This window comes from Aquila chrysaetos, chromosome 15 (genome assembly GCF_900496995.4).
Source record: "Aquila chrysaetos chrysaetos chromosome 15, bAquChr1.4, whole genome shotgun sequence".
Classification (NCBI taxonomy): domain Eukaryota; kingdom Metazoa; phylum Chordata; class Aves; order Accipitriformes; family Accipitridae; genus Aquila; species Aquila chrysaetos.
In genome coordinates, this window is record NC_044018.1 from 21561911 (window position 1) to 21587383 (window position 25473).

A 25473-nucleotide genomic window follows, 5' to 3' on the forward strand; every position below is an offset into this window, starting at 1 on the left:
CAATCTTAAAGAAGCAACTCCTATTTCCTTATAAGAAAGTTTCTACTGCTGCTGCAGTGGCTGACAGTAAAAGCCACATGAATTTTTTAATACAGTATGTTGTAGCCATAATAAGCCAGTAATTTCCTATCCACCCAGCTTGCCTGCATCACAGATTCACCACTGACCAGCATATTCCACTCATAAAGCAGCTGCTGTATCCTTCATTCACTGAAGCCCTTCAGCTGCTGCAGATGGTTACTGGAGTCAATTACTGAGCAATTACAAGAAACTGATTCCTCATTTACAAAAATTCAAAACTATTTGATTTGTTACATTAGCCATAAGACTTTCCAAATGACAAGTCAGTTTCTTCCTCTCTTATTTCCCAATCTACAATGTGAAATCGAAACATCTTTCTCCCCCTAGTCTTAAAATTAAGAGCAGAACAGTAGTAGAAATGCCCACCTTTGCATCACCTTACTTAATTTTACAATGCTTTAAGTAAAAGCCTCGATTGGTCTCCAGATATTATTGTTGTTGAGAAAAAGACTACCAAAAACCTAAAGCAAAACAGAGAAACACATCCTCAGTTTCAGGTATCTCACACTAAATTGCCTAAGTGTGACAGTGAAAAGAGACTAGTTCACAGCGATGACCTGTATTTGGCTATATGGTAGACTAAATTAAAGAAGTATTTATTTCTAACATTTACTTATACATACACTTCCAAACATTTTGGAAAAAAGCCAAAGCTTCACATCTGATAAGCCAAAGTGTCAGAAAATATAATTTCATGAAAGCAGAACAGGGAGCTCTATATGACAGTATGGTTTCTTTGACAAAGCTAACCCTAGTAAGATTCGTGAAGTCTCCTGGCTTAGTAGATAGGAATCTGAGTTTGAAATGTCTCTGTGATACATCTTTAAGAGTGGTCAGTTCTTCCAGACCTACATGCATTCAGCAAAAGGAGTTATAGATGTCTTATTCACTTTGCATTGTACAGTAATTAATGTTGGTTGGTTTTTTTTCATTTGGAAAAAAAAAAAATAGTATTTTTCACTTATGTTCCTGCCTGGAGTGCTCAACTGGGTTTTTTCTGTCAGAAATTTCCAGCTGGGCTTAAAACTCCCTTTTTCCTGCACTTCCATCCCTACAGCAGCTGAAGCCAGCCACTGAGTGCTGCTGAGAGACCAAAAACCCAACACCAGGGCTGGGCCACCGATCCAAAGTGCCCCAAACACCTTGACACCAGCCTGACTCCACCAGGCAGATCATGACAAAAAAACCTCTCCCGCTAGCTTCCTAACTTCAGTGTCGAATGCTTAAAACAAATCCAGAGCTTCTTGCCCCTCTTCTGAAAAGCCAGGGTTATTTTTGAGGAACACAATTTCAGTCACAGAACCACGAGAGACGGTTCTGACTTGGCGCTCGCCTCAGGGGAGGCAGCCACTGGGGCGTGGAGAGCTTCCTCTGCTCGTCCTCTCACATGTGGGACCAGCCACCACCCTTTCGCCCTCTGAGGGGATGAGGGCAGCCCTGGAAGTGCCAGCCGTGCCAGATAAACAGCCCCTTTCCCCTCCACCGGCCCAGCGGGAGAGACGAAGCTCCCCCTGCCGCCCAGCCCCTTCGGGCTGCCGCCGCGGGGCAGGGAACAGGCGGCCGCCGAAGTCTCGCGAGAAGCCGCCCGCCGGCGGGCGGCTTCTCGCGAGACTTCGGCGGCCGCCAGCAGCGGCGCTGCCGCCGCCATGGAGCAGCCGTTGAGCGGCCCGCCGGGGCTGTCCGCCATCCTGGCGGTAAGGAGGGAGCCGGGGCCGGGCTGGCTGCTCGCCCGCGGAGAGGGGAGGAGGCGCCGGGCCCCCTGCGAGCGGGGGAAGCCCGCGCTGGGGTGCTCGCTGCTTCCCCAGCTTGGCACGGGGCGGGCTGCTGAGCGCGGTTCGTGACTGAAACCGGTTGTCGTTGCGGTGCGGGAGAAGGAAGGGTGCTCGCTCTAGCTGCCTGGCGACGCGCCTTCTCCTGCCATGGCCTAACCTGCTTTCATTTTGTCCGTAGAGGACGGACTGGTCCGAGCCCTGGCTGGTGGGGCTGGCGGTTTTCCACGTCCTCTGCTTCCTCCTAACGTGCGTCTCTTTCCAGCACTACCGGGTGCAAATCGGGCACTTCCTCTGCATGGGTGAGTAGCGCGTTCCTGCCTCCGTGAGCTGGCCTTCGGGTGGCGAGGGGCATGTGCGTGGTTTAGGCTGCTAATACTGTCAAATAACTTCTTCTGGTCTCTTAATGATAACCCTTTTCTTCATGTACTTGCACAGCGCACGGGTTTACACTTTGCAGCAGATAAAGTGCATGCAAATTAGTATTTTTCTTGTAGTGATGTGCGTGTCTATACATGATAAACTGTTACAGAAGCTGCTGTGACCTATAAATATGTATTTAGTTCGTTTGCAAGACTGTATGAAGTAGTGATTTAAAACTCTGGCCTTAGTAGGGATCTGGGATAAGTAAGCTTTCTGCATGGTAAATGCTGTGTGTATCGCAGCTTCCCAAGAAATTGTTGCTGAGCTGGAGAAGCGGGAAAGAAATTGGCTGAAAGCCAGCAGTCGCTTTCTACTCTGCCTTATTGTAATGCTGCAGTTCAGAAAACATGGTCAGCTTTCAACTGGATTTGCTTCTGGAGCAGGTTCACCATATGCCCCACTGACAGCTGTGATAATGGCACGAGGAAGAGCAAGGCTGGTTTGGTACATTGCAGTAACAGCTTGTGTTATCTCGGGGTTTATCAGACTTCAGCCTGAGAATCCACAGTGGCCTTGCCTAGCCAAAGCTGTGTCGTTATGGCTGACTGGCTGAAGATCTAGCAGCTTGGCAGAGGGTATTTGGTTTAATTAAGATGGCACGGATTTGGGTTAGATCCACGTATTATGAGCAGTACCTTGGTTCTAGCCATGTGTTGGATTTTCTGGTGAGTTGGGGTTTTTTTACACAGTACGTCACTTCTGTCATGCTTGCAGGGTAGTGGAGGAGGAATGAGCAATTGAAAGAGATTTGCAGGCAAAAAGCCACGTGAAGACTACGTTGACTTTTTAAAATACCATTTAGCGAACTAGTCAAGTTGGGAGAGGAATTATAGCTTCCTCAAAACTGCAAATAACTTAGCTAAAGCTAAGATTTTAATAACATTAAGTACTCCCAAAAAGGAATCTAGAAACCTTAGTAATTTCTATACATCCACTTGTAACTGCAGGGTTTAAAATGATCTACAGAGGGCGTAATAACAATGTCCTGTTAATGACACATTGAGCTTGGAAGTTTCCTGTAAGAATACAGGCTTTTCTTTCTTAAATTTAATATTAGATGTTCAGAATTCCAATGACATGCTGTTTACTTTAGACTCTTTATCTAAAGTATTCCTAGTGTTACTAACACTAGTTTGAATGCCTGTGGTCTAACTGCATTGGAAAATGCAGTGGAACTGATCATTGCTGGCTCTTTAACCCAGCTATGATGTAAACTTGCTGTTAACAAGAAGAGTGCATAAAAATATCTATACTGAGTCGAAGCTTTGTACCTGAAAAACTGAACGACTTTTAATATGTCTACAGTATAAATAATTTTGTATCGCAGATAGTCAGAAATAACTGAGGAAATTATGAAATTATCACATTGGTTTACCTTGGCAGCTGAACAGCTGTAGGTATGTTTATACTGTGCAGTACCAAGCAGAGATAATCCAGATGATGCAAAACAAGATAGCACTCCTTCATATCACCAGGCTAGTTACTTAATTGCCTTGTGCAGGTCATCTTTAGCCACTGAATCTGTTTTTCTTGCTTTGTTTCTTGTGGAAAATGATACAAGGACAAACTTAAATTCTGTAGTTGTATTGCTTTTTTCTTAAACGTGATTGCACTGAATTTTCTTCCTGTCTTGATGGCTTCATATTGAATGTAATTGTTGAGCAAGAATATGCTAGTTTTCACCTGATTGCAGTGGACTACTCTGCTATACACTGATTAAAACAAAGTTTGTATTTCACCAAAATGCTTATATATAATTAGTACCCTAACTTCAGATAGTAATGTTAGATATAGCAGTATGATACCATAACATTTAAAATGATAACTTAATTCCATACCAGTTTTGGGGAGTGCTGACATTTCCTTTTACAGACATAACTTAGAAGCAGTCACCAAGAAGATTGTTGGAAAAAATACTGATTTTTTTTTTTTTTAAATTATTCTTCATTTGTATGCTGAGCTCTTTCTGTAAGATCGGAGGAGTACGATTTTATGTTTGTTTGTCTGTAATATAGTGGGTATGTTTTGTGATCACTTTATACTTCTTAGTAACTATATGGGATATTTAAATCAGAACTGCGTTTGTGCCGTTAAATATTAAATGTGTAATTTGATCTTCTGAGGATCAAGGAATTACAATGTCTGGTATGTATCCACTTTAGTACACATGGCAGAACTGATGGCACTTTATTTTTAAAGAAGTATTGAATCTGATATTTTTCTTCTGTTGTACAGTGGGCTTAGTGTACTGCGCTGAATATATAAATGAATTAGCAGCCATGAATTGGAGGTAAATGTCTTCACTTTCATTTTTGCATTTAAATGAATGTTGTTCTAAAAATATTCCTTTTTTCGTATCATTCCCAGAAAACATTGTTAGTCAGTCATGCCTCATCAGTACAATGTGATGGCAGAGGGTCTGTTGCATTGATTAATATAAAACTTTTGAACAAAACTGTACGGTATACCATAGTTATCACTTAGCTTATAAGAAAAGATAATTTTTAACAGCTAGGATGTACTTATTATACTGCTTAAAATCTATGTTTATATGGATGGTTGTAAACTAACTAGTCAGAGAGCTAAGAGAAAAGCAGAGTGCGATAATTAAGGGGAAAAGGATGCGAGCTTTGATTTTTTTTGTTTCTGTTGAGTTTTCTTTCTAGCTATTCATGTTTAATAAGCTGAAGTTAAGCACCACTTCTCAAAAATATCACTTCTATTTTATATACTTATTTACATGCATAAAAAGCATTAACATTTGTCTGTTTTACTAAGCCTGTGTACCAGAATTAAACTGATGGCTTATTTTCATAAGCACTGAACTAACTTTTCCCTGGTGTAACTGGAAATCAAGTGTTTAACACTACTTTGTGCAGGCATCTAATTGTAAGTCTTTGTTTCACTTCAGGCATACATGACCTAAATTACAGCTTTGCTACCTTTATTATTTCTGTTATCTTTTCTAATATGACTAAGCAGAATACCTGAGAAAGTAATTTTTGACACTTCAGGATAAGCATGATTTCTGATGCACAAATATATATATACTGTTGTAGTCACATTAGTAAGTTACTTAATCTATGGTTGTTTTATTTAGGTTTTGCACAGTAAAACTTTAAAGAAAAGAAAGACTGGTATTGTAATAAATATTCATAACTGATGAGATACTGACTCTCTCTTTGTTCTGACTTAATACAGTAGAATGCTGGCCTATGCTTGGGGATCCCAAGGAGTAGGATAATCTGTTCAATGTCCATGTTGAATAGTTAGTGTGAAAGTAATGTTATGTGAACTACACTGAATAAAGCTTCCTCTCTTATTTTTCTTTATTTTATTTCTTTCAGGCTGTTTTCTAAATACCAATACTTTGATTCAAGAGGAATGTTTATTTCACTTGTATTTTCAGCACCACTGCTGGTGAATACTGTTATAATTGTGGTATGTATATGTTCATTTATATGGATGCTTTCATTAAATTAATAAGTAAATGTATGTGGATTAGTTAAATTTAATAATTTACTTACATTTCAGGTCACCTGGGTTTACAGAACTTTGAATGTAATGACTGAACTGAAGACGCTACAGCAGAGAATTAAAGCAGAAAAAGAGAAAAAGAATTGAAAGCGCCTAACGCTATTTTTTTTTTTTTTAATTGTAATAATACTTGTCCAGGTAATCAGTCATTCTGTATGTTTATCCAGAAACAGCAATGTTTTTGTGTCTGATATCAAGAGGACTTTGCAACCTGTGGCTGTGGACAATGAGGTGAAAGCAGGTATCTACAATACATTTGAATTGGCTGTGAAACTGAGAAACCCGTTCTTAACAGGTCTTTGTGCCCTTCTACGTAAGATAGTTTTCCACCATGACCAAGACTATTAGTGTTGGTGAGACACAATCTTCGAGGCTGTTTCCATTTGCCTGTGTATTTTTTAACTATGTTGTAACTGTGCGTTTATCAGATATCCAGTCTTCTGCTGCTTAAGCCAATTGGAGCAGTGTTGTGAATTCCAGTAAATGAGGGATTGTATTCAGAATACCTCAGGAATCCATGCTTCTATGAAGCATTTCACTTCTTTATAAATCAAGTTTCATACTTCCAATGTGTATCGTATGCCAGTAGCATTTTATAAATAAAATTGTCTACTGTATCTTAAATTGAGTTAATTTATATTAATTTTTGATCGGATGGATTTTTTCTTTCTTTTTTCTTATAAAAATTCCCAGTTTGGTAAAATCTTGTACTTAATTCGTATAAGTAATTCAAAACGATCTCTGCGGTTTTTTTTCAATTTACATTTCATGATTTTAATGCTGGTAGATAAATATCTCTTCTTAAAACTGGATGAAATTTTGATAGTTTTTGCTTATTTGTAGAACAGAAAAGAAGGGGAGAAACTTCTATGTTCTATGCAATTTTGTTCCTTTTTTTTATGCTTTACCTTTTTTTTAATAAGTAACTGAAAATGAAAAGTTAACTCTGGTAAAAATGAAGAAGACTTCAGTTTTGCTCAGAGTAACCTGTTTTTATTGGATTAAGGAAATGGGGGGTGTGTGTGAACACAGTGGACCAGTGTCCATACATATTTAGTAAAAGTTGTATCTGGAAGCAGTTAAACCTTTATGTGGAGACCTAAACTTCTGTCTAAAATAGATGTCATTTAAGACATAGGAAAGATCTACAAAATTGAACTTAGACTAATGTGAAGAACAGTTGGGTACAAAAACACAGAACACAAGTAAGTTTTTAAGCTAAGTAAGTATTTGTGAAATTAATTTTAAATACTTGAATAGTCTTCACAACTGTGGAAATATGGACCAGAGGGAGATAAGCAGATGCATATGCATACACAGTTTGTGAGTCTCCCAGTTAGGGAGAGAGTGAAACTTTCTGGAGGGCTTCACAACGTTGTGGAAGGGCAGTGCAGTGTTAGTCTGGGATCCATTTCTTTACCTTTCCCATGGATTAACTTAGCATGGTCTCCTCATTGCTCTGTCAAGAGTTACAGACAGCTAGGCTACTTTATATTAGCAAACTAAATAGATGCAGGCTTGCAATGTTGTCCCATAATTGTCCATTCTGTTGCAACTCTTGATGCAATGTTGGCAACTGTCACTTCTCCATGAAAACCATCTCTAGTGGTCTGTTAGATGGCACGTGCATTTTGGGAGCAGTCCGTGTTTTGAAGGAGTGAACAGAATCTATCCAAATGGCTGCAAGATAGGCTGTGGCACCTGTCTTCAGGACCAAGGAACAGGCCTCTCTAATTTTTATATGTAGTCCTCCCAGGCTGGTTTAGAAAAGCTCAGCTTTACTCTTACGATTTGATGGGATGGGGAAGAGGTATGCAGTTTTTCATACATGGCCTAAGCATGACCACACAAATACTGTGCTCCTGACTTTCCTCTTGTGAACTGTTCTGCAACAGTATCAATGCACAATTGTTTGTGTCACACACTTAAAGCTGTAGTACCTTATATTGAGATACCACCTGTTATCAATAGCCTTTTTGTTCACAGCATGTATGAATTTGATTCACAGTAAATGAGGTGGTTCAGAGCAGCTAAGCAGCAAGTCTCTTGCAATGGAAAACAGTGATGTGCCTTATTTAGTACATCCAAGGCAAACTTTCTGCAAATAGTTCAGTGTTTTGTCTTCTTTCTTGTGTGTGAAGTTGGAAAAAATGAAAATTCCCTCTTCTGTAAGTATATGAAACTGGTGAGATACAACAATTAGTGCTGTCCTTTCTAGCATAGCTCAGACAAGATAACAGAAATTACTTTTTCTGTTTTACCCGATTTTGTGTTACTCTTGCTTGGCACAAGATTTATTAGAGAAATTCTCTCTACCTTTGGTGATCCCAAGGGAAATAAAAAAAAAAAAAAATCTTGTGCTTGCTTAAATTCTCTTTCCTCTTCCTCTCAGTGTAGTTGACCTTTCAGGCAGTATTTCATTTTGTGTTGCATTACCAGAGTAATTTTGCCCTTTAATATAAGATCCCAGGCCATTGCAGCCCTTTAACAAATTTGAAGAGCAAAGAACCCTAGAGTGTGAGTGGCAGGCAGTTTATTTTTAATTAGCAAGTAAAAATCCATTTGAGCTGTATATTATCTGTTGATTTCTGATACCACTGACATAATGTGGTAGCTAGGAGGTGGATAATACTTGGTTTAGAAAGTATCAATGTGGTGGGGTTTTTTTCTCTTCTAAAAGTATTGCCGAGTGAAAGTACAAATGGCTCCAAATTCCACAGTTAAATCAGTATTTCTTTGACGCGCCAACATCTCAAAATGTACACTTCAAAATTGTAAGCCTGGTGTTTTTAAACCTTCCCTGACTACTGAAACTATAAGTAAATGTAACAGTTACATAGGATAAATTTTCACAAACACAGATATGTGGTTTCCATATATGTTTGTCAGAAAAATACTCCCATTTTCTACGTTTCAGAAAGACTCAAACTTTTATCTGAGTTGTCCTCTAGCTAACCCTGCCTAAGAAACACTAAGTTTAAGAGCTAAGTTTAAAAAAAGAAAAAAAAAAAGAGTAGGTGTCTTTAACCATAAGAGAAACCCTCAGAATTAAGTAAAGCGTGGCTTTTCTTCATTATGTGTCTGGATTTATGAAGTGATAGTGCAATAACATAATGTAAGTGCCCGCTTGCTGACAAACCAAAATAATTACATCATGAATTTAGAGACTGTTTCGCCTGCTTAGAATTTTGTGTGTATAAGTGAATGAGAGCCAAATGTTTAAGGCTGGTGGAATACCTTTGCTTTTAATTGGGAGAACTGAGTTTAGGTTGCTTGCGAAAGACCCTATTTATTTCAGTTTGGAACGTGTGTACAGAAAAGCTGGTAGCTGCTCAGTTGGATCCTTGGGAGAGTAAGACGAGACAGAGGTGATTTGTTACTGGTTCTGTGTATCTTGCAGGCAGTGATTCAAGTCTTCAGCCTTAACGTCTCTTTCCACAACAGCACATGGTGTCAGCCAGTGTGGAAAAACATTAAAAGGGAGAAAGTAATATTAACCTGGCAACTTTACCGTAGTAGTAAGTAGTTTTGTTGCATATAAATCTGTGAAAAGATAGATTAGCAGAATTTAGTTGGCACACTTCCTGGAGTTTTAAGTTGGCCTTGTTCCCTGTGGAAAAGTAGTAACTGAGATGAGATGAGTTTCCAAGAATGAAAACCTAGAATTCTCTCTTTTTCCACATCCACTGAAATGCCATATCTTTAGCTTGGAGTGTATTTTCACCTCTTTTAGGTCCAATGAATCTCATTATTCTAGGTAAAATGGAACATATCCAGTAAGGGAATTTGAATGTCTGTTCCTCAGGAGTATTTGCTAGCTGAGTAGATATGTGGTTTAGATATCCCCATCTCCCATAAAAAACACGTATCTCCAAAAGGCACAGGAGGACAGTAAATTGAGGTCTCCTGCATCCTTGCGTGTATTGTAAATAAAGAACTTTGAAGGACAGTCTTACTACTTTTCATCAGCTGGATCTTAAAAGAAGGGATCTACTCCAGAAAAGCTATGTTAGATGGTGATCTGCTGTGGCTGTGAATCCTAAATGGAGGAAAAGTCTATGGAGAATTGCTTTGTGGATTTCGAGAATCATAAGCTCAAATCTTGAACTCTGTTTTTTTTATGGGAACTGGGAATGCAAGGGGGGAAAAAGGAGTAGTGATTCTTTGTGTGAACGAGATAGAAGAGAATACAGCTGTAATGTAGGGAATGTTCTATTTCTTTAAAAACAGCTAAGCATTTTTGCTTACTGTTATTGTAAGCTTGACTAAAAATTACAAGGAAAAAGTAATTTTTCACTTAGATGAACACACCATTTTTATCATTAATATATCAAAGTATCTTTCTCTGTTTAGGAAACTCACATATTGTGTATATTTTTCTATTTAAATGTTTTTAATATTTTAAAATATGTTTTAAATATTTCAATGTGTTTCAACAAAATACAAGTATTGGTGTTTTTCTGTGCATCAGGGGAAGAGATCATTACAGTTAACCGAACTGGCCACTTGATGTCACTATCTCACATGCAAAAGCTGACTCAAAGCTTTCCTTTTGAGCCAGTTCTGTAGAGCTTTTCACCATAGCTTCATACTTCCTGAAGCATTTTGGAATGGCTAGGAAGGCTTGGACTGTAGCCTCTGAAAGCATCAATTGTTGTCTGAGCTCCAAGATAGATCTCCAGTCACTTTCAAGTGTTTATTGACACTCTTGCTTTTTACATTAAAAAGTACTTCTCGTAGCATTGATGATGTGCACGTACGCTTCCAGAGTCAGGACTGTGGGAGTATTTTGTGGTTTAAAGCTTCTTAATGTGGCAAGGAAATAAATACCCTGTTCGCTCATACCTGCGTTTCCTATGGAGGAGCCTGTCTTCAACCAATTAAAAGGAAGTATAACAGTGAAAAATAATTACATTATTGTGTGAACAATATGCAGGAAAGCTTACTGAAGCAGTCTGGTTCATGAACTGACAGAGTTTATGCATGTCTTCTATTTCTTTGTGATTTACCCTTGCATAATGCATCGTTACCAAGTCTGTCCTTAGTATGTTACATAGCTAGCAGTCACTTATGGTCATGATCGAGGTTCTCAGAAGTCACTTCAGTCTTTCTCCACCATCTGGCAAACGATACTTAGCAGTGTTCAGAGGCTTTATGACTTCATTTGAGAAATTGTAAATGCAGAGTTCTCCACTTGATGTTCCCCTTTGTGTACCTGGTTTTAAGCCTGTTTTTACTTATCCTTGGAATTCATCTGAGTTCTGTTTCCACACGCCACCTCTTTAAGAGTATAGACTTTCAGTTTGAATGGACTTCAGTCCCCTTCCTGTGATTTACATGCATGTACATGCACATAACGACTCTGAAAAGATTAGACAATTATAACCCAGCAGGCTTGTGAAATGCCAGCCTCATGACTCAAAACTGATGTGCCTTATGGACCTTTGTTTTGTAATCTATGTTCTTCTGACCGATTTCTCCAAATTGTGGCCGTGCTCATACCACACTTTTGCTGCAAAGCTAGAACATTGTTGTACTGAACAGGAAATATCTCGGAGGACTCAAAAGGAAGACCTCTGTGTTCCCTATATCTGTGTTTATTGTTTCATACAAATATGAACTGTAGGAACCTTTCTCATGTAGTTTCACAGGCATAATGAAGCCAAGAAAAGAGCTGTAACTAGTAATATGTTACACTGCTACAAGCACTGACTTTAAGTGGTCCCACTGAAATCATGGTCCTGTTTTCTTTGGCACTGTCCAGAGTTAGAACCAGTTGAAACCAACATCAGGATCAAATGTGTTGCCTCTTTCATCTGAAAATGTTACAATAATTAGCAAGGCATTCAGCAGAACTGATTGAAACAAGGCACATTTCTTAAAATGGACAAGTTCCAAGTGTCATTTATAACACTCTTGTTAATCCAGCCCTGAATCAAAGAAATACAGTCTTGTATACCTTTTCTGCCTTCTGATCCAGCAAAAACCTGAGCAGAAGGGTTTGCACAGTGACCCGAGGGGAGGCAGAATGAAGTTCAGCTGGACAAAGAGGTATCTAGGTTAGGACCCTTCACTGAAATAATACTTATCTCAGTCTTAGGATTGTGTAATAAATACACTTAGGTAGTTTCAGCTAGCGGGGCAGGGTGTGAAGTTTTTCATATAATTAGGACTCATACAGCTTGATCTTGAGGAACACTAAGCTTGGAAGGGTTTTAATATGGTAGAAACACGCTTTTAGAAATTCCCTAAACCATTAACTTGTATAAAGTTTATAAAGAGTTTGGCAAGTTTTATATTAGAATGAAATGTACTGGAGAGATTGATTTATACATCTATGTCAGAAAAGAGGAAGCAAGCTCTTCTCCAAGCTCTGAAGAAACTCATGCAGTTTATGGCTTTCAAGACTTCTACATTAAGAGAAATTATCCAAAAAGACTCTGAAATCATAATTTTGACACTTTAAGGGGAGTGAGATACATTGGAGTCTTTCGGATTTTTTTTGTAGTATGAGCTGCAAATCATATCAATATATTTGTAAAGTGAATATTAAAATTAATACACTTAAAGACAACTTGTCATGGTTGTGTCATGATCAAGAAGTATAAAATAAATGCCAAATAAGCTAAAATTACAGAAAAAATGGACATTATTATCACATTTTTTCAACTGACTGCTTATTTAATTCTTGTGCATGTTAATACGTATCAATATTGACTTCCAGACTGCAATAGCTCAAAAATGTCACCAAAAATCCTTTCAATTGAAAGATTGAGACCTTGTCCTCTCAAATAAAAACTACCCTCTTTTAAAAGTCTAGCTGAGGCTTCATACAAAATGTTGAATGAAAATGCTATAAGTATACTAATTGCATTAAAATGAATATTCATTGCATTTCTTTTTTTTATTTTACCTAGCAAATTATGGGTTAAAATACTACCAGTCAGAATATTATACTCAATTAAGCAACACCAAAGCCTTCTGGTTTTGTTGTATGTATGCCCATTAGGTAGACACATATTAATTCAAGTCTAATTGGCAACAGCCATTATCATTCAGTATCATTAACTTAGATTGTTCTTGTAGAAGATACTCTTAGAGAATGGTCATCTCATTTAAATTTAACCCAGTTAAGTGTGATACACTATAGCTGTATTAGCTCATCAAAAAAGAGAATATACATAATTGTTTCAATTACATACATAATTGGCAGTCTTACATCTTAGCTAGAAAGCAATCAGTTTGCTTTGTAACCCTTAGAGGGCTCCATTGCTATGTAGTACTGGAAAATAGGCTAATTTGACATTTTAACGTATTCTGACATCTATTGTAATTTAATTTAGGCCTTATATTAACTCTGTTTACATGGTTTTAACCAGGTGCAGAACCTTCCAAGCTGGTTAAAAGGTCTGATGACGTAGATTTAGGATTGTGAGATGAAGTAGAATGTCTCCAAAGCTGTTATGTATAGATTTACCAAATTAGTATCATAAATGTGACAGGATTCTCAGTTCCCAAATTTCACAAGCATGAGGACTGGTCCAGAGGCAAAATGATTAAATCATGACTTAGTAATTTCTCATGATTTTCCGAATGCTTCACTGTCCATCCAGAGTGTCTGTGTGTAAATTACAGAGTTGCAGTGCAGCTTTTTTTTTTTTTCTCTTTAACAAGCTAATATACTTAAAGAGGTTGGGCCGGGGTGTTGCCTCCGAACAACAAATCTCTTGTGGGGGATGAAGCATAAGAGTCCATCCTTTTCTTCCTTCCAGGGGATTCGGGTGTGACTCAGCTCCTTTCTACAGGCATGAAAACAGCTAAGAGTAACAATAGCTCTAGCAAAGGGCTAGCATCAGAAATAAGAAGTGTTTGATACGAAAGAGAAGAGCGAGCACAGATGTGGTAACAGTGAACTTGCATCCACCTATTGACTGTCTATGTCCGAAAGAAGATGCTATTTTAGAGGCCAGAGTGAGGGCTGCCACACTAAGTGAGACATGAGAGACCTTGAAGGACAGTTGCAACTCCACAGATGGTTCCCTTAGGATCCATCACACACAGCAAATGGGAAGGGGTCTGGAATGGAACTGGAAGTGAGGCATGCATAGAAACTAATTTGGGTGAAACGAGGCTTTGAAGTCAAATGTGCTTTTGTTTGTTTAAAGTAATTTTTTTTTAAAAAGCTAGTATTTTGAAGGAAAAGGTAGGAAAACCAAGGCAAATAATAAGCAGAGGAAAAACTGCATGAAAAAAAAATCGCGTGATGAGGTGGAAGTTTTGCAGCAAGTCGAGGAAATAGGAGAGCAGCTGGACATTTCTGCATCTGGTGCAAGGAAAGGAGAAGACAGTTATCTGAGGGAAAAGAGAAATGGGCAGTGAAGTAAGAAGAAATGTTTCTTACAGCCTGCCAGCTTTCTCTGGGAAGAAGCTGGCACGTGCTTGTGCATAAAGATCCTCCACAAGAGCTCCTGTGAGAGGGACCAAAATTACCTTGCTTGTGTAAGCTGGAAACTCTTCTAAACCTATCCAAACATGAGAATGAAAACTCTCTTTCAGAAATGGCAAGCAAACACTTAATAAATAGATCAGCGCTGAGAGTTAAAAGCCATTTAACCTCACGCACTGCCTCCAGCACTCTGCTGAAGAGGGAGACTGACCACAAGATATTACTCCCTGTTCCTTTACTCTGTGGATTAGGGTGTGCTTTATGAGTCAAAATGTTTCCCTCAGTTCATCTAGAGCATGAAGAAATTCGCCATGACCATTTTAGCTCACAAATGAGGCAACCACGAAGAGGTGCCTTTGCCAGGATCAATACTTTGCTGTGAATTTTCAGACTCACCTGATTTGAGCTCTCCAAAGCGAAACCGCTGCCAGCGTGATCTCTTGCTCAGCTGCCTTTCCCTTGCAGTGGAAATGGGAAGTCTTGTGTTGCTCCACCCAGAAGTCCCTGATGGGTTTCCTTACAACAAACCACGTTGTAGTCGCTACCGAATTCCGTGTCAGGAGACTCATTCAGAAGGTCGCTGGTTGACTGTGCATCCTGGAGCGTGCTAAATGACCTCCCTACTGAAAAAGGGGAAAATACCCACATTGCTAAGATTCTTTCATAGCCTTGGTGATAATGGACGCTATAAACAAAAAGGTATTGTTATGAATATTAGTCTTTATTCTTGAAGAAGGAGTTCATTTTCCAAAAGCAGAGAAAAAGCAAATAGGTATCCTGGCAAGAATGGGATGTTAAGAGTAAGAAACCAAAATTTTACACCCTCTTAATTTAAAGTATGTTTCTAATACTATTAAACCTCCTACCTAAAATAAGAAAATAAGATTTTTAAAGTGAAATGAATGACTGTAGTGCTAGTAAGGATAGAATAGTTTAAGGTGAAAAATATGTATGGGATCTATTAAAGTTCCAGCAAATTTAAAAGAAATAGGCAGGAAGGAAGAAAAATTATTGCATGAATCATACTCCCTTGGGTAACAGTGTCAGCAGACTTGAAATTATCATGTTGCATAGGACAAACAGATGAGCAAATTGATGAGTAACTGACAAAAACTTTTTTTTTTTTCCTCTGAACACTGAACTAGCAAACAGCTCTTTTTATATAATAAAGATGTGAGGTAATCACTACCATCTCTCTGAAAGTCAGAGCTATAAAGAAGGATATAAAAGAGCAGATGGTATGTTATGATGATGCCCTAACAAATGCAAGCAGCCATACTACTGCAGGAATGTTTCCTCATGGACCAATTTAATCACAGTGAATGGATTTTGCCCTTATTACTTTATAGCAGGTATTTCTGGCATGGTATAGCCCATTAGATTTGTCTCAGTTCTTTACACCACATGGCTCAAATTTCTTAACTAGAAGGGTTTGAATTTAAGCTGATCTCTTGCTGGGCCTAGGTTTGTTCCTTTGTTAGGCAGAGTGAGAGCCAACACATAAGCAGTTTGGATAATCAAGGAGTATTGACTTGGGCCCTAAGCTGACAGTATAGACCGGTATTTTTTTAAACTCTTTGAAACTTTATTTTGCTTGTATCTATCTTGGTGTGATCTCCCAAATTCATTTCTTTTAGTTCTTTCTTGCTTAGGCAGGGAGGTAATGGATCAGATGTATTTCACTTTGCCAGTTTTTATGATTGCTCTCCTACTCTGAGGTGATGCCAGCATTTCCTTTCCTCAAGCAGCACTTAGTTAACCCTGGAAAGTGTTTGCACAGAACTAGCAGTAAGTTATTAGAACAATATTACAATTCTGATGTGAAAAACCAACCATATCCAGAAATAAATTGGTACTGCTAAAGCATTCGTACAATGATATCTACAAGGAACGAGATGGACACTGAGGAGAAACAGAAAACAGTAGAGACCAATGGGCAGTCAGTGGGGATATACCTTTTTTTTCTCTGACTTTTCTGAAAACAGTATTTTCCTTTTAGATGAGATTTACAGCTTGAAAATATTGATAAACTCTGCACTACAGCAAGATTTCAAGACAGCTCATGTCTTTTAAACATTACACATTATGCAACATATGAACTTCAGTTATGATTTCCCAAATGGTAGTGTGGGAACAAAAGATAAAAGGTGCCCAAATATAGTGTGAGAGCAGTTGTAGCCTAACTGCAATGTGACAGTATGCTAACTGTTACTGGTAGGGATGGAAGTACAAATGGTGAAGTGAGAGGGAGATAGAAGACAAATCTATGTGGCAAATGTTCCAAACAAAAAAGACAAACTGGTAATTGGTAATAACATTGGACCTGTTGGCGCAGGTCCAGAGTAGTGCCACAAAAGTGATCCGAGGGCTGGAACACCTCTCTTGTGGGGACAGCCTGAGAGAGTTGGGGTTGTTCGGCCTGGAGAAGAGAAGGCTCCGGGGAGACCTTATGGCAGCCTTTCAATACTTACAGGGGGCTTCTAAGAAAGATGGGACAGACTTCTTAGCAGGGCGTGTTGCAATAGGGCAAGGGGAAATGGTTTTAAACTAAAAGAGGGTAGATTCAGACTAGATATAAGGAAGAATTTTTTTACAATGAGGGTGGTGAAACATTGGAACATGTTTCCCAGATTGGTGGTAGATGCCCCATCCCTGGAAACATTCAAAGTCTGGATGGGGCTCTGAACAACCTGGGCTAGTGGAAGGTGTCCCTGCCCTTGGCAGGGGGGGTTGGAACAAGATGATCTTTAAGGTCACTTCCAACCCAAACCATTCTGTGATTCTATGATCTGACCTGCTTTACTTTGCAAACTTTCCAATTCCTTATGTTGGTAACTGGAAAAAAGCTATAATCCTCGTTCTCAAAGAATATGACTATAAAAATAACATCTGCTTCACCACTTAAATACAAAGATGAAGTATTCAATGTTCGTTTCTAAGACTGCAGTCTCAAAGGTACCTCATTTGCAATTATACCTTTCTTTTATATAGCTTGTGGAATGCCTGAAATCTATTCACCTTCACTAAGATGTACTGTAAACTATTTATTAAAATTTGTTAAAAGCACAAAATACTGAAATAATGCTAAGTAATATCACAAAATACATTTATGGATGTAACTTTCTATTTTCTATTAAAAAGGCTAATAGAAAAATACAAATAAGACAAACAGCCTTTCCTTTTATGACACAAAAGGCAGAAGAAGGGTAGCATAACTCTCCTAGAGAAGCAGATATTGGAAGAGAGAATTATAAACCCTCTTTCACATTTTAAATCTTCTTACTTTCATTTGTGAAGCATAAATTCTTAGCTTAATGTTCTTGAATGAAACAGCTGCAGAGATTCTATTTTTTAAGTACATCTACATGATCCAATGCAGCAATCACAACTCACGTAGACATTCTCAGCTGGGTTTAAACCAGCTAGCTGTTCGCTGATAGTGGGGGAACCACACGAGCATGTCAAATTAACACCGAGTGGCTGGCAAGCACTCAGGCAGGCTGTCACAGAACAAATTATGGCAGAAGGATTTATTCAATGTCCACTAGCTTGAACTTCTCAGTGGCTACTTCCTCCACTTAAATGATTTTTTAATTTGATACTAGAAGATGTACAAAGATGACAAGTCCCTCCAGATCAAAATACTTCAGACCTGTCCAAACTTTCAGCCCTCAATGTATTCAAGAATTTTTCTGTTTTCAAATAGCAACTAACTCAAATCCTTAACGACACTGACAGTTTCAGAGTAAAGAAGTTCTTTTTTCTCTGCCAAAAGCTGAGAAATGGAGTCCACTCCATGAAGTTTACCACATTCTTCATTTAGGATGTCCAAACCTGCTCAGTGCCATTTTCTTTCTTCTAACAGACATTTCCTTCACACTTTAGTCTCTGGGATAAATGCTTGTAAAAAGCTATCTTACTTTGGATTCCTATTTTGACTCCAATTTGAAAAGCTCATTATAATCTATCCAGTGTAAGGAAGAATAGGAAACCCTATCAGGGATCCCAACAAAACTTCTCTTTCTGACCCTTCCTCAAGGCTGGAGAATCATCCAAACTAATGAAAACTAACATCCCTTAATTTGATGCCTGACAGAATGCACCCAGCTTTGCAGTAGGAGGCATTGTGCTTTTCCTTACCCTCTGTTTATCACTGTTTGTAGTTTAGGAAATTGATTGTGGCTTAGCCTTTCTGTAGGCATTCTCACAGCAGGGAACTGCACCTTCTTCCAGTGGCCGATGGCTCCGGTTCTGCCTGCAGGCTCTAAGCAAAGTGAAGATGCAGGAGAGGACCTTCTCATTGAAGCAAAGGAAGTAATCTTGTAAACTCACATATTGATCTCCACTCTTCATTTTGAGATCGTCTCGGGATTTTATGCCCTGCCATCCTAGTTTTCAGAAGTGATTACTGTTTCCCCTTATTGCAGTTTATGGCTATCTACTTCATTTATAAATAAATTAGAAACCTGTTTGTCGTGGTTTAACCCCAGCCAGCAACTAAGCACCACGCAGCTGCTCACTCACCCCCCCCCCCACCCAGTGGGATGGGGGAGAAAATCGGGAAAAGAAGTAAAACTCATGGGTTGAGATAAGAACAGTTTAATAGAACAGTAAAGAAGAAACTAATAATGATAATGATAACACTAATAAAATGACAACAGCAATAATGAAAGGATTGGAATGTACAAATGATGCGCAGCGCAATTGCTCACCACCTGCCAACCGACCCCCAGCTAGTCCCCCAGCAGTGATTCCCTGCCCCCACTCCCCCCAGTTCCTATACTGGATGTGACGTCCCATGGTATGGAATACCCCGTTGGCCACTTTGGGTCAGCTGCCCTGGCTGTGTCCTGTGCCAACTTCTTGTGCCCCTCCAGCTTTCTCGCTGGCTGGGCATGAGAAGCTGAAAAATCCTTGACATTAGTCTAAACACTACTAGCAGCAACTGAAAACATCAGTGTTATCAACATTCTTCTCATACTGAACTCAAAACATAGCACCGTACCAGCTACTAGGAAGACAATTAACTCTATCCCGGCTGAAACCAGGACACTGTTACACACTGTGGAGTGGACACCGATTGGGCTGTACAAGATTGTCATTACTCGACATTAGAATACTGCTTGTCTTTTCATTGTGTAGGTTATGTTTCTAGTTTTTCTAAAGGATAAAAATAACTGATTTTAAAGACAGAATATGATATTCCTGTACTAAGAGATAGTAGGAAAAATGAATAAAATAGAGGCTTTGTGGGATCAGACCAAATCCATTCCAGTGCCATGTCTCTGACAGTGGACAATAGCAGTTATTTTGTGAAGCATGTAAGAACAAAAAAATCATACGACCCCAGCATCCCACCACACACCACCTGGTGAGTTTTGCTGTGGGACATCCTGGTAAGAACATTGGTGCTAAGTAGCCTTTGATGCTCTTTCTTACCCCAAGATTTTTTCTTTTTTTTAACTCATTAAAAGTTTTAGTAATGATAATGCTAATTTTCTTGAAGTTCTTCAGCATTTTCCAAGCTTTTAATGACCTGTAGTCAACTCTGAAAGCAAAATATGTGAATACATGTGAGCTTGTACACGGTACATGAGATCTGGTACCATGTTCCATACAACTGGACTATCTGGTCCCTGTTTAAAATGATAAGTGGATGCCAATCTGACTTGCTACCTTATAGCTTGACAAATGCAATGTGAACGTATAATGTGTCTACTTTATTGTCCTCCTAAGAGGGCGTGAGTGGGATTTTTTTGGCAAAGTATATGTCAATAATTGATTGAAACTGATGTTTTGGGGTTTTTTGGGTTGGGTTGGGTTGGATTTTTTTTTTAAGAATGAGCTCTTTTCAGTAACAGTTTTGTTGCTAAAGGTTTCTCAAGTCTAAGCTGAAACTGCTGATCATAATGATCAGACAGAAACAGATGGAGGGAACCTCCTGATAACTCACAGCTCAAAGAATGGGACCGTCATTTGGAAAGTGATATAACTAGATTCACAGTCCTGACCTAGATTAGACACAAGCTTGAGACTCACCCCAGTGGAGTGCATTTAGCAGCAGCCTCTTAGATCTTCCTGGGCAGCCTGTTCTTACTGTCTCCTGTCAAGGGCCACTTTAGCCCAAGAGAAAAAGCTCGATTATTAGACAATGAGAAAACCTGGTTCAAAGTCTAACCTGATGTGACAAGGTGCACTTGCAGTCATGGCTGTTGGTTGTCTCCAACCTCAGTGAATGGTCTAGCCATCAAAATACTCTGGAATGAGGCTTTCTATTGTATTTTGTCTTGACTGTAAATGTAAATAAAGGATATATATTTTGGAAATGCTTTTAGGAACGCTTGAATAAATCATAAGTTATTCTTTAAGTATCCCAGTGGAAATAGGTAGGCAGTTTTTTAATTGGATCACTAAAAAAATGGAAATCACTGCAAAATAAGTTTAAGAATTAGTAGCATTAGTTTAAATGTTCATAATATTTTGGCTAATAACAAGAAATCTTTGAAACAAAGTGTCAAAAGATACAGTAGTAACAATTCAGAGTTCAAGCTCTGTTATTTTTTAAAAAGATTGCTGTACAACTTTCAAGGAAAAAATATAGTGTTGCAAAAGCTTATATATATGCATAATTTTGTTAAATAATCTTCTTTCTTACCTGATTACAGTTGTTCATGTACATGGGAATTTGTAAGATGATGACTGTCAATATGTACAGTAAAATTAACTTTTAACCACTTGCATATGGCAAGGAAGGACTGTTGCTAATCTTTCTGTAACAGCTTAAATGATCATTATTCTTGCTATTGTTGACAGCGTTTTCCTGCTTAACTGTTGAAAACATTTTAGTATTATATGGTGGCTTTTCTCCAGTTTTACAGAATATTGTTTTCTTGTTGCAAGAGGGGAAATTTACATTAACCTTCATATATAGTACTTGACATTTATAGTGCAAGTGGGATTGATTACTTTAACATATGAGAAAACTGCAGCCTTAAAATACGCAGAACATGAGACAGTATCATCATGTGCCAATATATTATTTCCTTTGTACTATTAAATGCTCCACTGCTGGTCAGTTTCAATATTCTTGATACCTAATTTTTGTATTATAAGAACATAAATTAAGTCTTAATGCACAGGCTTTTCTGAATGTCCATCAATGTTGTATGTGTTGCTGTGTTATTGTTTCACTCATGTCAGTCCCACTGTCAAATTTTGCCTGAAACTCAGGCAGAGACATTGACAGGAAAAGCATTATGAAAAATGGATAAATTCTTATGGTTTGGAATTTTGGTCAGAATAAGTATATAACAGTTTTGACAAATTCTGAGCTGCTTTTCCCTACCAAAATTATGTCTGAAATTATCCAGATTATTTTTCTGGAAAGAAAAGAAAGCTCGTTTGGGATTTTGTGTAATAGTTTGCCACTTAGTGTTGCACCAACTTTGATATTATTTCCAAAAGCATGAAAGAACAAAGCTGTATAGTATACATCAAAAATGCTTTTTAAATTGTAAAATCAACATGAGAATTTTTTTTATGTGAGAGCCTTTTCTTGCATTACCTTAGAAGTTCTCATTTCCTCTAATTATAAAAAAACATGGCAGTTAACTCACAACCTGTAGGTCAAAGCTATGCCTAAAATTCTCTTACAGTTTGAGGGCAAGACCCGACACAGACTTCAGCTGTGATTCTCAGGAGGGACGTTCCTTAGGTAGTGAAGTGAGCACCAGCCTCAATGAAGCATAAGATTTCCCCCATCTGTTCTCTTACTATAGATGCATTTCCCTTGTCCCATCCCTCCCCCCATCTCTTCCCACCCCCAAATTCTGACAATAAAATTCGGGTAACTTTCATCTTCACAACAACCTCTAGCAATAACCAGTTTTGTTTGTTCTTTGAAAATTGACAGGAATGAGATAAGAAAATTGTAAGTAGTTAACTGAAGTCTCACATTGTCACGTTAGAAGTACAAATGTTTTGGCTTTAAAGAGAAAAGTCAGAGAGTTAAATATCTTGAAACGAGATGACAGAGAAAGTCACAGCAACACTATGAAATATAGCGCGATCGAAGGTTGGGTAAGAAAGACGCTTGCTCCAGGATGCCCTCGAGGCGGGTGCAGCATAGAAGGAGATGTCTTCAGGTCCTAGAAGATACTGCTCTTGCCCTTCCTGCCAGCCGGGAGGAGAGGTTGCACACCCACAGTGTGTGAATGCCTGGTGGGCAGCAAGTGCTGGAAGAGTCCAGGTAGAAAAAGGGTGCTAAAAATATCTCACTGCTGCCAATATACCATTCATCCTTGTTTAAGAAAGCTGTGAAAATGACTGGTGAGCTGCCTGAATAATATTGCTGTACAATTGATTGTGGTTTATTTGATGAAAACTTTATCAAATCCTAATGCTTTGCTCTTGTACGTGACTTTCCTTCCACCGACCTTGAAAACATCTCACAAAGATTAGTAAACATTATTACCTTTTATACACAAAGACAGCACATATACCAAGTTTAAGGATGTACGTGTTCTGTTTGGGGGGAGAGAGAGAGAAGGGTGAGGAAGCTGCTTTTCTTGGTTACCAGAAAGCCATTGCTCCCCATCTGCAGGTGACCATCAACATGGGAAGCAAAGGGTCACTTACTCTTTTCCCGAGAGTATGAGTTAACCTATCTTGGAGCAAAGAAACACAACACACTTTATAATTAAATGAATTCTAAGTCACTGAAAAAATATGTTACAAAGATATTAACTGTGACTGCAAAAAAACCTTTATCTGAATTATTTCTCTGGTTAATCATTGGTGGTAGGTTACTTACAACTCTAAGTTTAAACGTGCATGATTAATTTTATATATATCTCTCTCACACTTGACATTTTCATATTTAGTATGTAACTGTTAAAGTTTAATAAGCAATTAAAGGATGCGATTTAGATCTTGACTTCTAACTGTTTATTCTTTAAGAATTGATAAGGATAACAATGTTTAATGGTTTTTCATTTAATTTAATTTTATTTGCACAGTTATTGGAGAACCCATTTTGCCATACTTAATTTCATTGCATGGAGAAATCCTGATTACAATAGTGTCATAAATAGCTCATTTGTATTCAGTGTTTCCAATTTTGCCTTTCTGCCAAAATCAGCTTGAACTGTAAAATAAAACCAGACTCCTTGTACATGACACTTACCCCAAGGTTACCTTTGCTAGACAGTCTAAACACTGTTTTCCATCTAACACCATTAAAGCCTCTGCAAAATACTGTTTTCTTGTCATGCAAGCTTTTGGCCATAAGGTCTCAAGATTTTCTGGGCAACACTAAAATCAATCACCTAACAATTAACAACACACCTTAGCTAGTGCAACTACCTAGGAGCAACTATTATGCAGAACTAAAAAAAATTTCATGAGTTTTGTATTTTCTACTCTCTCCTCTTTTTTTTTTTTTTTTAAAAAAAAAGAGCCATGATCCTTCTGGGTCTCTATGAAGTGTATCTTCTTGTTCTATTTTTGTAGGATCTTCAAAGAACTGTCATCTCTACTACATATCACTGTCAAGTTTATATAAACACATCCATTTTGATAACTTCAACATGTCATAATCTTTTAGAGACAGATGCAGGAAAAGTAGCATGAACAGTATTGCATGATATTAATTACATGTAACTGATGTAAAATTAACCTTTTTATTCCAGGGCATTATTCAAATAAGTCTGTGCCAGTTTTAGGAAACCTTTGCCTTTTAAGACATTTTGTTTTAATTATTCAACAATATTGTAATACTACCAGTATAATGTTTCATTTCTTTTTTTTTTAGTGGAAGTGCATCCTACCAAAAAGGTGGCAGCTTGGGTAAGTGGGTAAAATTGTTATTGATCAGATGTGTATTGGATTTCCTGAATTTGCAATTAAATATTTCTAAAATTCCCAGAGCTAAAGAGGAAATAAGAATTTGGGCAATTGCTCAAAAATAGCAAATGAGCCCTTTTGCAATGTAGTGCTGGGTGGATACTAAAATTACATGTTTGTGAATTGTTCATAAATCAATATTTCTAATAGGATAAAATGCGTTTACAGTAGATTCTAATTTGAGATTATTAGTACTGATCCAGTGTCTGGATTTCTTTTTACTGAAAACACATACTTAAAGTATGTGTATTCAATCCGTTAGACACTAGAGATTCTACATTTATGTATAAGAAGTTCCCTGTTTTCTGTTGTTTTAAAGAAGACTTTACATTCACTTAATTTACTTGAAATCTTACATCTCTTCTGACTTAAGTGCAGGAATGGATCCTAACAGTTCAAAAGAACCAAAACAAAAAGGAAAGAACACTATCCCACTTAATATATCTCTTTTTCAGTGCTCACGTTCTTCTCCCAATGACTTAATGGATCTGCCCAGCTCTTTTAATCCTACTTTGAGTCGCTGATCTGGCCTGGCTAGCCTGCAGGATCACACAAAAGAGATATCTGGACAACAGCTGTTTTATTACCAGCGCAGGTCAAAAATGAAGTAAACATTTAAAATATCAATGTCGGAAAACCCAAATGAGCTTTTCCCTCACCTTCTATTTTCTTCTAATGAAGTCTCATTTTTGCAACTTATTGGTAATGCCTCTTTCTGATTATACTGTGTTCTTTGTTTTCAGTTACAGAAGCCTACTTCTTTTGTAATGTTTCCTATCTGTGTAATTTGACCTGTTAGCTCCTGATACTAGGGAATAAAAAGTTATGATTTTCTTGCTATTTCCCTGTCAAATTTTGCTCATCTAGAAATCTTATACTCCTGACCTTTTAAAGAAGCTATTACTCTACTACTATTGCACTGAGCACACTATTACTACTTGTATATAGCGGTCTTATTGGGAGGAATACAAAGATGCTAGAATCTAAAACTGATAATGATCCTGTAAGAAAGCAAAAATTCCCTGCTAACCTCACTAAAGAGAATGGGAACAAAAATCTTGTGGTTTTGCCTCTGTTGGTTCTGGTTTTTTTACTTAATGCATCTGTGTCTCTTCACAATCAGTTCTATTTTAATTTTTTTGAGGGTGAAATGTCATGTCATATCTTGCTGATTTGAGCAACATTTCTCAATGTAATTGCAATCACAGTTTTCTTCCATCGCAATTATGTAGTTTATTGAAGCAGACCTCAAAAACTTTGGGAATGATGTTTGGATAATAGTAGAGAAATTACAGAAATGGCTGAGATATTCAC

General features: G+C 38.0%; 1 protein-coding gene across 2 annotated transcripts; it reads left to right on the top strand.

Annotated features, from left to right (window-relative positions):
* Positions 1 to 1644: 1644 nt before the first annotated feature.
* TMEM18 (transmembrane protein 18) lies at positions 1645 to 24999 on the top strand. 2 transcript variants are annotated; one of them, XR_003926723.1, is made up of 7 exons: positions 1645 to 1775; positions 2032 to 2152; positions 4509 to 4563; positions 5621 to 5714; positions 5808 to 5948; positions 24068 to 24102; positions 24615 to 24999. XR_003926723.1 is itself a non-coding variant. In XM_030037649.2 (5 exons), the coding sequence occupies exons 1-5, from the start codon at positions 1728 to 1730 to the stop codon at positions 5895 to 5897; spliced, it is 408 nt and encodes a 135-aa protein (XP_029893509.1). In that variant the 5' UTR covers positions 1645 to 1727; the 3' UTR covers positions 5898 to 6434. The 2 variants fall into 2 exon arrangements, 1 of the variants encoding a protein (XP_029893509.1); XM_030037649.2 differs by lacking the exons at positions 24068 to 24102; positions 24615 to 24999 and having other exon boundaries at positions 5808 to 6434.
* Positions 25000 to 25473: the final 474 nt, after the last annotated feature.

Excerpts from the sequence above, each read along its gene's own strand:
- TMEM18 (XM_030037649.2), top strand. The coding sequence starts at position 1,728 with ATGGAGCAGCCGTTGAGCGGCCCGCCGGGGCTGTCCGCCATCCTGGCG. Across the intron at positions 1,776-2,031 it reads GGCTGTCCGCCATCCTGGCG|AGGACGGACTGGTCCGAGCC; the intron begins GTAAGGAGGGAG and ends TTTTGTCCGTAG. Across the intron at positions 4,564-5,620 it reads TTAGCAGCCATGAATTGGAG|GCTGTTTTCTAAATACCAAT; the intron begins GTAAATGTCTTC and ends TATTTCTTTCAG.